The sequence below is a fragment of the Hipposideros armiger genome, unplaced genomic scaffold (assembly GCF_001890085.2).
Source record: "Hipposideros armiger isolate ML-2016 unplaced genomic scaffold, ASM189008v1 scaffold_337, whole genome shotgun sequence".
In the NCBI taxonomy this organism is placed as follows: Eukaryota; Metazoa; Chordata; class Mammalia; order Chiroptera; family Hipposideridae; genus Hipposideros; species Hipposideros armiger.
In genome coordinates this window covers 1,839,972-1,852,377 of record NW_017731687.1, presented here as the reverse complement: position 1 = coordinate 1,852,377, position 12,406 = coordinate 1,839,972, and the positions used below count along the sequence as shown (strand labels likewise).

Sequence of the window (12,406 nt, the reverse complement as noted above, 5' to 3'; positions counted from 1 at the left end):
GTGGTGGTGATCATGGTGACAAAGATGGTGGCGATAAAGGTGGTAGTGATTTTGTGGCGCCTCCTCCTTCCCATAAAGCAACATCTTCAGATCTTACTCCTCCTTAGCCATCTTTAAGGAGTGGCAGAGTTGAAGAGTAGAGGCATTTGGGTCAGGTCAGGTGAGCAGGACCGAGCTTAATTTAGCGACATGGATAAATGAAGAAGGTTGAAAGGAAGCAAGTGAGAGTTTTGAGTGGGCCTGCCCCAAGAAGGCCATCTCTACCTAGATTTGCGTATCCCTTGGCAACAGAAGGGAGGAATTGCAAGAGAGAAGGGGGGACAGATGGCGGGATCTGCAGAGCTGGTCCTGGCTGTGCCCTCTTCCTGGATACAAGCACTGATTCCTGTATCAGTGTTGCTAAACGTCACTGGCCAATGCAGATCAACATCTCCGGGCGGAGATTTGGAGAAGGTGGAGGTGAGAAGAGGAAGAGAAGTGGGGTGACCTGACTCAGCTGACTCGTTCTACTTCGTGAGTAGGAATGGAGGAGAGAGAGAGAGAGAGAAAGAGGGAGAGAGAGAGGTCCGTTCTGCATGTTATGGTACAGTCACCCTGCCTGCCTGTAATTCTGTCCCAATCTCTGTTGCTGGTTCACATCCATCAATCAGACAAGTAACTTCTACCACAGTGTGGGAGGGTGGAACTAAAATTGTTTTTAGAAAACCACACAGCTCCCTGGACCGTAAGGAGCATGATCTAGTGACAAGAACACAGACTTCGGAGTCAGACAGAGCTCGCTAGCTCTGTCATTTTTTTAGCTGTAGACTTTGATTAATCTCTTTGTACCTCCCTTTATCTCTCTTTAGAATGAGGAAATGCATCCCCCACAGGATTGCTGAAGATTGAATGACATAAAGCATGTAACACACTTTATTAGTTTCCTGGGGCTATCTTAATACATTATTACAAACTGCGGAGCTTAGAACAACAGAAACTTATTGCTTTACAGTTCCAGAGGCTAGAAGTCTGAAGTCAATGTGTCTGCAGGGCTGTGCTCCCTTCGAAGGCCCTAGAGAGGAATCCTCTCTGCTGCTTCCTCGCTTCTGGTGGCCCCTCCAGCCTCTGCCCCCGTGGTCACATGGCCATCTTTGTGTGTGTCTGTGTCCATATCGCCCTATCCTCATAAGGATCTAGTCATTGGATTTAGGACCCCCTGCCCAATCCAGTGTGACCTCATCTTAACTCGATTCCATCTGCAAAGACCTTGTTTCCGAATGTGGTCACGTTCACAGGTACCAGGGTTTAAGACTTCAGCATATCTTTTTGGAGGTTACAGGTCAACCCACTGCAGGCCCCTAGCCCGGGCACTGGCATATTGTTGGTGATCAGATATCATCAAGTCCCTCTACCTCCCCTTTCTTCCTAAAGCTGCAGAAGGGGTGATTGCCTTCTGTGAAAGAGCGACCTTGAAAACAGATGGCTGATCCTGTAGCCCCTGTGTTCTCTTTAGACACAGATTTTTTTTTCTCCCTTTCCATCAATATTTTAATGAAACCTCTGTGCGATGCTGTTCATATTTATCCAGTGTATTGATTTTTCTTCTTATCGGGTAGGTACATAAATCAGGATGCAGAGGGATATTTCCAGCACAGCCGGGGAACTTGCATTTCATTCTGGTGCTAATCAAAGAATCAGGATGCCGTTCGCGTATGGGAACAGAATTGGATCTCTCGTCACAGCCTCTACGGACAGAGGCCGCGTCCTCAAAGGGGAGGCATATGTCCCAATAACTGGACTGAAACGCCTGTGTCTGACCTAACTTGGCTTTGACTGTCTGGAAGGTCAGGTTGGTCTTGTTGGTCTGTCAGGAAAATTTAACGTTGACTTCAGCTTGTGTGAATGACCACAGGAATGAGGAATGGGTTAGTTGTCTTCTAGCTCCTAAAAGTACATTTAATGTTTCCATGATATGCAGCCATTTTTCGTTAACTTGTTGTCACAGGTTGGCAGATGCTGAGACAAAGTTTGGGGTATAATACGTTTACCAGTGTGCAGAAAACAGTTAACCCAGCAGACCCGAGACCGTGCCCCTTAGAAAGACCTGCTTGCAAGGTTAGCCCTGGACTGGGGTCTGGGAACTTGGATTTCAGGGGGGTTCCCACTCCCCCCTCTGAAACTGATAAGAGTAGCTCACTGTGCCTCAGCTGTTTTTATAAACAATCTATTTTATGCTGAATTTCTGCTTTCCCTCTGGGAGTCTGGAATTTGGGTACATGCCAGGCAGTGGATACCTGAGTGACCCGTCCTGAATAAACACCCTGGGCACTGAGGCTCTCATGAGCTTTACTGCTGGACAGCGTGTCACATGAGTTGTCACATTCATTGTTGGAGTAATGAAGCGTGCCCTGTGTGGCTGCACTGGGAGAAAATTCTAGAAGCTGGATCCTGGTTTCCACTGGACTTTGCCCCATGTGCCTTTTCCCTGTGCCGATTCTGCTTTGTATCTTCTCGCTGTAATAAATCATAGCTGTGTGTACAATTATATGCCGAGTCTTGTGATTCCTCCTAGTGAATTATCTAACCTGGGGGTGGTAGTGGGGCTCCCCACCTTGTACAGTCAGTGACCACCTGTGCTGACAAAACCCCACCTGGCAGGGAGCTGCGAAGGAAGCTTGGCCTGTCGGAGCTTCCCTCATCAGGCTGAAACGGTGGGCCATTATGCCCCTGCTGTGCTTTGTGACCAGATGTAGGCTGTCCCAGCAAGGATGTGGTCTCAGGCGAGGTGGCTCTCTGCAGCTGACCTAGATCATGAAGTGTAGGTGTACTGACCACTCTGTGCAGAGTTGGGCATCGATCAAGTCCTTCCTTGAAGGGAGGGCTGGGAGGTGCATCTCCTTGTCTACCAAATTTACCTTTAAAGGAATATCTATTATCTCTTTTTTTGTCTCCTGATTATACAAGTAATACATGCCCACTGTGTTAGGAAGCTCAGAAGCATTAGGACAAAAACTCATCAAGTCATCACACTCAACACAATTCTGGAGGGCTCTCTTCATAGGTTACATATGTATATGTGTGCATAGATATTATTTTTATGAAATTGGGATTTTACTGTGTATATAGCTTTGTATCTTTTAAAATGCTACATTACGATATAAGCATTTTTGATATTATTAAAAATTCAACACACAAAAATCAGTAGCATTTCTATACTGAATAATGAACAATCCAAAAAGGAAATTAAGAAATCAATTTCATTGACTATAGCATCAAAGAGAATAAAATACTTAGGAATAAACTTAACTACGAGGAGAAAGACTGGTAAGGCCTGCCGAGAGAAATTAAAGAAGACAAATGCATGGAAAGTCATCTGTGTACACGGACTGGAATACTTTATATTGTTATGATCTACAGATTCATGCAATTTCTGTCAAAATCCCAGTGGCAAGTTTTTTGGGTTTTTTTAGAAATAGAAAAACCCATCCTAAAATTCATATGACTATCCAGGGAACCTGAATAGACAAAACAATCTTGAAAAAGAACAAAGGTGGAGGTCTCACACTTCCTGATTTCAAATGTACCACAAAGCTACTGTAAGCAAAACAGTGTGGTGCTGACCTAAGGACAGACAGACCAATGGGATGGAATAGAGAGCCCAGGACAAGAACCCTCACGTGTCAAGTCAAATGATTTTCCGCAAGGGTCCAAGACCATTCAGTGGGGAAAGGAAAGTCATTTCAACAAATGGTGTTGGGGAAACTGGGTATTCACACGCAAAAGCCTGGAGTGGGGCCCTTGTCTTACATTATGTACAAAAATTAACTCAAAATGGATCAAAGCCTTAAATGTAAGACCTAAAACTCTTAAAAGAAAACATAGGGGAGAAGCTTCATGACATTAGATTTGGCAATGATTTCTTGGATATGACACCAGATGCACAGGCAACAAGAGAAAAAATAGATAAATTGGGCTACACTCCAGGGAACCAGCTAATAGGTGGCAGAGCTGGGTCCAAACCCAGGTAGCTCCCTCACTCCATCCTTATTGTGCTGGAAGTTATAACTCGACTTGAAAGTTGGGACGTGTGACCACAGGCGAATCCTCTCTCTCGTCCCTGTAGGTTCTACCAAACCATGGCCTTCACACGGCGGGCTTCTTCGTGGCCTTCATCGTCTCCCTCGGGCTGACCTGGCTCGCGCTGTTCTTCATGGTTCGTTATCAGTGTTTGAAGGGAAGTGTGCTCACCGGACATCAGGTGGGTCCCTGTGCATTGTCTTCCTGGAGGGTCGTTTGGTTGGGGGGTAGGTGTGAGTTGGCAGTCTGTCCTCCAGGTCAGTGGGTCTCGACCCTGGATCAACATGGACAAGTGCTCACGTCCTGCCCACCTGCAGACTCTGGTCAGACTGTCCTGGGCTGCCTCCCACTGTCAGTCATTTTTCAAAGCTCCCTGGATGATTCTAGCAAATGGCCAGGGTGGAGAACCCCTGCGGTGTAGCTGAATAACAGCGCCCCCCTGTAGGGCCAGCTTTATAGCCTTGCCACACCCTAACTCAGGTTCTGCTGAAAAGTCTTGGCAGACTCACTCTCTCCTCAGGCGGAAGCTGGGACTCCTTCCTGTGGCTTGTAAAGCCCTGGTGGTCCCGCTGCTGCCCACCTCTCCTGCCACTTTCCGCCTCACACTGCAGCATGGCAGTCCCAATGATTGGCATTCCCTGACAGCGCCAAGCTCTCGTCACCCTCCCTGGATGCTTCAGTCCCCTCTCCACTCTTCAATGAGCATAATTCTGACCTGTCTTTAAGACTCAGCTCGGGCCTTGCCTCTCCCTGGAAGTCATCACTGGCCACTTCCTGGCCGAGTTAAGGGCTCCCTCTGAGCTCCCACACTAGCTCTGTAGGCCCCACTCAGCGCTTACCCTAATCTGTTGGGCCCCTCTGTGAACTCCTCAATCTCTGTGTTCCTGTCTTGGTCTGGGTTCCCCCAGAAGCATCCTGAGACCAGGATCCAAATGCAAGTAGTTTATTTGAACAGTCACCCCAAGAAATAACGGTAGGCGAGTGGGGAAGTGAGGCAGGATGGGAAGGCAGCCAATCAGGTTCCCACTGTGGGTACCCGGAACTTCATCCTGCTCGGAACTCTGGGACAGTGTAGACCTAGCGTCACATTGATCCACCTGAGCAGAGAAGGAGCTGGGGTGTTTATCCCCCAAGTCCCATTGGTCATTGGTTGAGGACAAGGGGACAAGGGGGCCAAGATGAAGGATCACATTTCCCTGGCATGGGCTCTGAGGGCCCCCAAAAGCCTTCAGGGCAGGAAGTGTTGGTATTGGCTGGTGGATTTCGGGCTGGTGGATACTGAAGTGGCCAGAGTGAGGGGCCTTGGGCAGAAAATGGGTGGTGTCTGCTGCAATCCCCGTTGCCCGGTATGGAGTCTGGTGCTTAGACGGCTCTCAGTGAATGTGGGGAGGTGGGAACGAAGCCTCGGCCAATCAGTGGAGGGACAGACAGACAGAGGAGGGAAAGCAGGACGGCAGATCACTGGGTGACAGGAGCTCTGTGGAACCTGCCAGAAGGCCCTGCATTCTTCAGGGCCATGGAGGGCAGGCGCTGCTGTGACTCAGCGTCACCCCGAGGTCCAGCGACCTGAAGGAACATCGGCCGTCTTTCTCCTTGTCCGTACGTTGCCCCACACTTCTGACTGCCCTCCTCAGCCCCCGTCGAGCAGCTTTCTGAGTTCTGTCCTGTGTCTTCTCTCCCTCACTGATCGCGTGCGTCTCTGCAATTCACACAACACCTTGACTCAGAGGACTCTCTCATCTGTGTTGCTGAATGTTAACTTCTCCGCTGGTCTTCTGATCCATGTTTCCAATTACCAGTTACATCCCCCTAAGGATCTCTTAACAGCATCTCACATTCAAGAGCCTAAAACTGAACTCATAAGTTTTCCACTTGACCTTGTTGTTTCTCCCTTATTCCCCACACCTTGGCTAACGATATCATCCTCAATATATGCGAGTATATAAGGACTCCAGCGCCTTCTCCGCTCAGGTGGATGATTGTAATTCTAGGCCTGCACTGTCCCCAGAGTTGCGAGTAGGATACAGCTCCAGGTACCCACAGTGGGAACCTGATTGGCTGCCTTCCCATCCTGCCTCACTGCCTCACGCGCCTACCGTTATATTTCCTGGGGTCACATCCCAAATAAACTACTTGCATTTGGATCCTGGTCTCAGGTGGTGGTGATGGTGGAAACTAACACCCATGAAATAAAACAACCTGCTTCAAATGGCCGAACTTAGGCTGGGACCTGGCTGCTTGGGGGCCCTTCTCTCTGGAGGCTCAAAGACCTGTCCTATTGTTCATTTTGTTTCTGCTTCCTAGAGGAGAGAATTGTCATTTCAATGCGAAGTCAGCCCACAGTCTCCTTGGCCAGCAAAAGAGAAAGAAAATGGCCATCTAATCAGACATTCTACTTACTCTTCCAAAGCTGTGATCAGTCACAGAAGAACAAAACTCACCTTCACTTTGATGTTTCAGGATTCTTTTCCTGGAGAGTAAAGGCTGATCGTTACAGCTGCGGAGAGAAAAGCAAAGTTTGAATTTAAGTTAAGATCTGAGGACACTTGGCAGTATTTATTTTTTCCTGCATCACAGAATGAACTCTGTCACATATTTCTTTATTTTTGCCGGCATGGTGGCAACCAGTGAGACAACGTGCTTAAAACAGAAGGCAGCGTTTGGGGTTAGATTGACTTAGGATCAAATACCCGCCTGGATTTTTATGAGCTGCGTGAACTTAGGTAATGTTACTTCACCTCTCTGAGCTGCAGTTTCCATATGCAAAATGAAGGCAGCAACTCATACTGTTGTGACAGTTTCATGATATAACACATATGAGGCACAGGGTCAGGAATTCTTAAATGTTAGCTATAGTTATCACCCATTTCTGCAGAATTAATATCACGGACAAAATAGATATATCGTCTATCCAGTCAGAGGGTTGGGCTCAGTTATCGCTGATGTCACTTCCATCTTACAGTTCTGTATTCTGATTAGAAACTAGCCAGATCCATGATATTGAATCCATCTGCCAACTGTAATTTTCCTCTACATAATGATGATGATGGTGGTGGTGGTGATGGTGGTGATGATGGTGGTGATGGTGGTGATGATGATGATGGTGGTGATGATAGTGGTGGTGGTGATATGATGGTGGTGATTATGATGGTGATTGATGATGGTGATGGTGATGATGGTGGTAATGATGAAATATTTATATAGGTCTTCACAGGTTGCAGTGGTCTTTCTGCGCATTGCTTTATCCACACAGCTCTGTGCAGGGTTACTATAATTATGATCCCCCCTTTTAATGAGAAAGAGGCTCGGGGAAGTGCAATGTCTTGCCTGAGTTTACCCTGCTCACAAGTGGTAGGGCCAGCCAGGTTCTGTGACAAGAGATCCCTGCCTTCCCTCGTAACTTTTCCAGCATGTGACATTCACAAGAAAGCTTACGCAATTGTTTCTGAAATTCTCCCGAGGTTCAGCATCACGAGAGCAAGCTGGAGCACCCCCAGTTCACCTCCGCCAATGGCGTGAATGAGGATCTTGCTTTGAATGACCAAATGATAGACATTCTGTCTTCAGAGGACCCTGGGAGCATGCTGCAAGCCTTGGAAGAGTAAGATTCTAATTCGCATTGTACTTCTGTGGATGTGATGGATGTTTCAACTATAGTGGCGTGAGAGCGAATACAAGATATTTCATTCATTCATGAATTCAGTCATTCAGTTATTAATTTGTCACTCAGTAGTCATAATCAAACAACTGCTATGCACTAAACACTATGCTTGGTACTTGGGGAAAGAGATGACTAAGACATGGTTCTTGCTATGCGACAATCTGACCTACATGAAGACAAACACATAAATGGCAGTGAACGTACAATTTCGATGAGCACCACGCTCATGGGAAGATCGGGACTGGCTGAGCCCAGGAGCAGTAATTACCTCTGAGAGGGTCCTAGAAATGCTTCTCAAAGGAGGTGATATTTTAAGTAATTCTGGAAGCGTGGATAGAAGCTTTACAAGCAGATTAAGGGAGAAAAGGCTTTTCGGTTGGAAGAAAGGGCAGATGCCAGGATAGGAAATGAGCAAGATACGTTGGTGAAGTGTCGGTAGCTCAGCGCGATGGGTGTGTGGAGTGGGGTGCTGAATACAGTAAAGCAGAGGAAGAGGCCGCTGGGGAGAGAGGCCAGACCGCATGATGTGGTTGCGTGCCGAACTGAATCCAGTTCTTGTTAGTTATTTGACAGACACTTATAATGTACCGCCTAGTACAGTAGAAAGAACGTACAGCCAGACACGGTTCTACGAACCTAACAAATACTAACTCAAATCCTCTCAACAACCCTGTGAAGCAGGTCTTACTGTTTCTACCATCTCACGGATGAGGATTTGAGAGGTTAGGGCGCTTGCCCCAGGGCATGCTCATAAGTGAGAGAGCCAGGCTTCAAACCCAGGCCTCTGGCTGTAGGGTCCACGCTCAGTCAGGATGTGGCACTGCCCACGTCTTCCGGCCGGCACATGGGCCGCAGTCTACTAGCTGACCATCCCTCGGTCAGATTCCTCGACCTGGACTTTTCTTGTTCCCTCTCCACAGATACGCACAGATGACTTCTTATGTTTCCTTTTTTCTAAATTTCTGTTTATCTGTTAAAATTTTCAGTCTTATTTCCTCAAACAGATTAAGCATAATTACTTTAAGGTCTCTGTCTGAAAACTTCATTATCTTTACCCCTGTTCTGTGCCTCATATCTATTGTTCCTCTTAGTTTGTGATTTTATTTTTTTAGTTTCTCGGATGCCTGGGTAGTTTTGATTGTGTGCCAGACATTGTACATAAAAATTGAGAAGACAAGTAAGGACTAGGATGATGTAATTTTCCAGGCAGCAAGGGATGTAATTATGGATTACCTCAGTCTAATCAGAGGTTGGAATCTTTCAAAGCAGGCCTCCAATTCCTTTAAGGGCTAGTCTATTGATATACCTTTAGTCCTAAGGTACTTGTGCCGACCAGAAGACCAGGGGATTTTGTCAGGGTAACCTGTCCTTAGAGTCTTTAGGCTTGAGTTTTCATCCCTCCAGTTCTACAGGTCTGTTGAAAATTCTGCCGAGTTTATCGGCCTCCGGCCTGAGCGGCCCCACATGTGGACCGCCCTCCCTGGGCTTCCTTCTCCTCCTAGATCACGACCTCGTATTTCTTCACCGCCTTGTTAGCTCTCAGATACTCTCGGACTGATTTTGGTTTTGTCCAGCTTTTCTACCTGTTCCCAGTGGGATAGTCTGTCCAAATTACCTAGACCATCCTCAGTGGGAACAGAATCCCGAAGGCATCTCAGTGTAAACCATCCTTGAGGCGAAGAACCAGACACGGTCAACTGCCATCAGAGGCAGCCTGTGAGGGAGAAAGACATGGAAACAGGAGGCTCGAAATAGCATAGAGCAATGGGGCCATGGAGCTCACTGGTTAAGACCCTGGTCCCTGGCGTGAGAGCAGGGTTTAATCTGGGCTGTGCCGCTGTGTGACTCTGGTTAAGTGAGGTCTTAGGATGGGGGGAGGGGCTAGGTCACAACCTGACACTGTGGATGTCAGGCTCCACAGTAGACACTAGAGACCCAGGGTTTTCATTTGGGCAGATGCGTGTTTTAAGTGGCGACTCTGGATGCAAATGGAGAATAGCTTAGAGGGGACAGTCCAGGGAGCCTATTGTAGGAGAAGATGTGTGACTTAGGTTAGGGACCTGGGGAGGGAGGCGCTATGCAGGGGGAGCCCACAGAACTGGATAACTGATGGGTATAGACTGTGTATGTGTGCAGAGGATGGGTGTAATGTAGATGTTGAAGGGGAGGGCAAAATTTTAGCTGATTCCCCAGGGCTCTGGGTTTGGTTTGTTATTGATTGACTGATTGATTGATTGATTGATTGATTGAGTGGGAGGGGAGGGAGTATCTAATCATTCCAGCTGCTCATTAAATCCAGGGGCTGCAGAAATGTCCAGATAGAGGGAGAGTGAGAGGGGTCCACCTTCATGTGAGCATCTGGTGCCAAATCTGGGGTGGAGATCTTTGGAAGATCCAGTTATGCCAAATGCACCACCCGAGCAGACTGGCCTCTCATTAGCTTATAGCAGAGTTTTATTTTTACTTTCTTTGCTTTCTTCTTATGCTGATGTAACAGGGCTACTTGGGAATCCCTCAGACTGGATTCCATGCACAGCAACCTTTTTCTGTTTTGAGATGCCGGATGCACTGCTTCCCCTGCTCACTTTCCCCCCTGGGGAGTAATTCCTATGGATTTGCAGCACTGAGATGCTGAGAAGCTCTAGCGCCTTATATATGTATAGAAAACCTTGTATTTGTGTAGCAATTAAAAACACACAGGCTCTTCTGTACCCCTTAGTTCATTTAGTCCTTAGGCGAGCCTCTTGGGCTGGGCATCTTATTTTCAGGATTTGACACCTGAAGAAGCTTGATGCTCAGCTAGGCGAAGCGTGTTCGCCATAGTCACACGTCTCGTAAGTGACAGGACTCGAGCTTCTGCAGTGTTTAATCTCAAGCACATTATGTTTCACAAATATTCTCTGAGTCTCAGCTTCCTCAGCTCTCAGCTGGGGAGACCAAAAACCACCTCCTTGAGATACCAGAATGTTCCATGCGTTCTCACTCCGGTGTTGCCTCTGAGACTGGTTGGCTTTACGGGGAGATGAGCAGATACTAAAGAGAAGCTTCCGAGGTGACTCGGAAGACTTTGAGTCTATCCCAAGAGCATTCACTGCAGGCAGCAACTGAAAATGAGAGACCTTGGGAGTGAAATGTGGTCCCTGAGTCCCTGGAACTGGGGCCTGGCGTCTGCTGGTGTCTAGAGAGGGACCCAAGATAGACGTAGAAACAGAGCACGGCCTCTTCCCGAGGGGCCTGTCCTGCAGGCCTGAGGGGAGAGCTCCTTGTGTGTGACTCAGCGTACTTGGCGAGCTGGGTGGGTGTTCTAAGCTGAGAGGGCCCTACATCCGGCTTGAAATGGTGCTTCTTCCGGGCTGAGTGCCCTGGTGCAGGCCAGGCCTTCACTTCCTAAGGGCAGGGCTGGCCTCACATCTGGCTGCGAACTGGGCCTCGCTTATGCATTTGTGGGTGCCAGGGGGGTGCGGCTTGGCTCACTGACTTTCGTGCAGCCGTTCAGAGATGATCCTTCCTTTTAGGTTACTTTCCAAATCAGCATGCCAAGGGGGACGGATTAAAATTTGCCACCCTGTCCAAGAAGGAGGAGGGAGGGAAACAGACGGTGGGGCGGACTGGAGGGGAGGGGTAGTTCCTGGCAGAGACTCATTAATGTCTCGTACTATATTAAGTGGCATGAGCACGTGATTCTCAAAGTGCTCCTAGCTAAAAGGCAGTCTCCTTCCAAACCATGGAAATGTAGCATCGAGTGAAAGGATTTGGGTTGTGTCATCAGCACCTAGATGCTTAATTTGCAAGAAGACTGTCTTCTAGAATCTTCTGACCAGAGTAATCAATGCTTTAACAAAGAAAGTATTCATTCTCCCGTCTGTTTTTCTTGTAAATCACTTAGTTGCTCTGGAATTTTGTTCTTATTCCCCCTTGGGAGCCCATTCTGTTTCCCCTGAAGAGTGTTTCGCACTGATTATCAAGCATGACCTGAGCGCCTGGCTTGTCTTCCTCCCCCCACCCTCCCAGCTTCCGCCCCCACCCCCCGACCCCCACATATATTCAATGCCAATTCTGCTTCAGACACCCTGGCTGGATGCTCGTTAGAGGGACCTGGAGATGTATTTTTGTTTTTAATTGTAGCATTGTTGATTATTTTTGATCATTCCATCCGGACTCATGGTCAAGCTTAGGAGATCCTGAAAGACAATGTCACTCTGAAGGTCAGGGACTTAGTAGGCATGGGAGTCTGTGACCGTCTCCTTACTAAAAATAGCGTTTTTTTCTCTCTAGCAAATCATTTATCCCACTTGTAATTCAGACAGGCGGGTTTGCTGGGATTCTAAGTATGCCATTTAGGTGACTTGATTGCCGTCTCATTTCTAAGACCCATCAGAGCTATTACTTTGTTCTGTCTCGTGGATTTATTTTTGACAAAGAGCGTTGCCTTGGTTTGCTTGGTCCTTTTTATGTTGTTTATTCAGAGGCTGCCTCTTACAGAACAGACTTGAGGAAGAGATATTTTCTCTGATAATTTTATCAGGCTCCTTGACTATTGTCACATTGGAGGTGGCTTAGTCTCAGGAATGTTGGGACAGGAGGAACTGGGCAGGTCCCAGAAGCTCCTAGAGGTTGGAGTGCCCGCCATGTGTGAGCTCCGGCCTTGCTCGGCCCTGACCACTGCTGAGCACCTCTTGGCTGTGATCT

At 47.7% G+C, this 12,406-nt stretch overlaps 1 protein-coding gene across 1 annotated transcript in view; it reads left to right on the top strand.

Moving 5' to 3' along the window:
• EVC2 (EvC ciliary complex subunit 2) overlaps positions 1-12,406 on the top strand; it is a 105,537-nt gene that overhangs the window by 29,991 nt on the left and 63,140 nt on the right. Inside the window, exons 6-7 of the mRNA XM_019661149.1 lie at positions 4,103-4,237; positions 7,518-7,660. Coding sequence (XP_019516694.1) covers positions 4,103-4,237; positions 7,518-7,660 — 278 coding nt within the window. The remainder of the gene's footprint in view (positions 1-4,102; positions 4,238-7,517; positions 7,661-12,406) is intronic.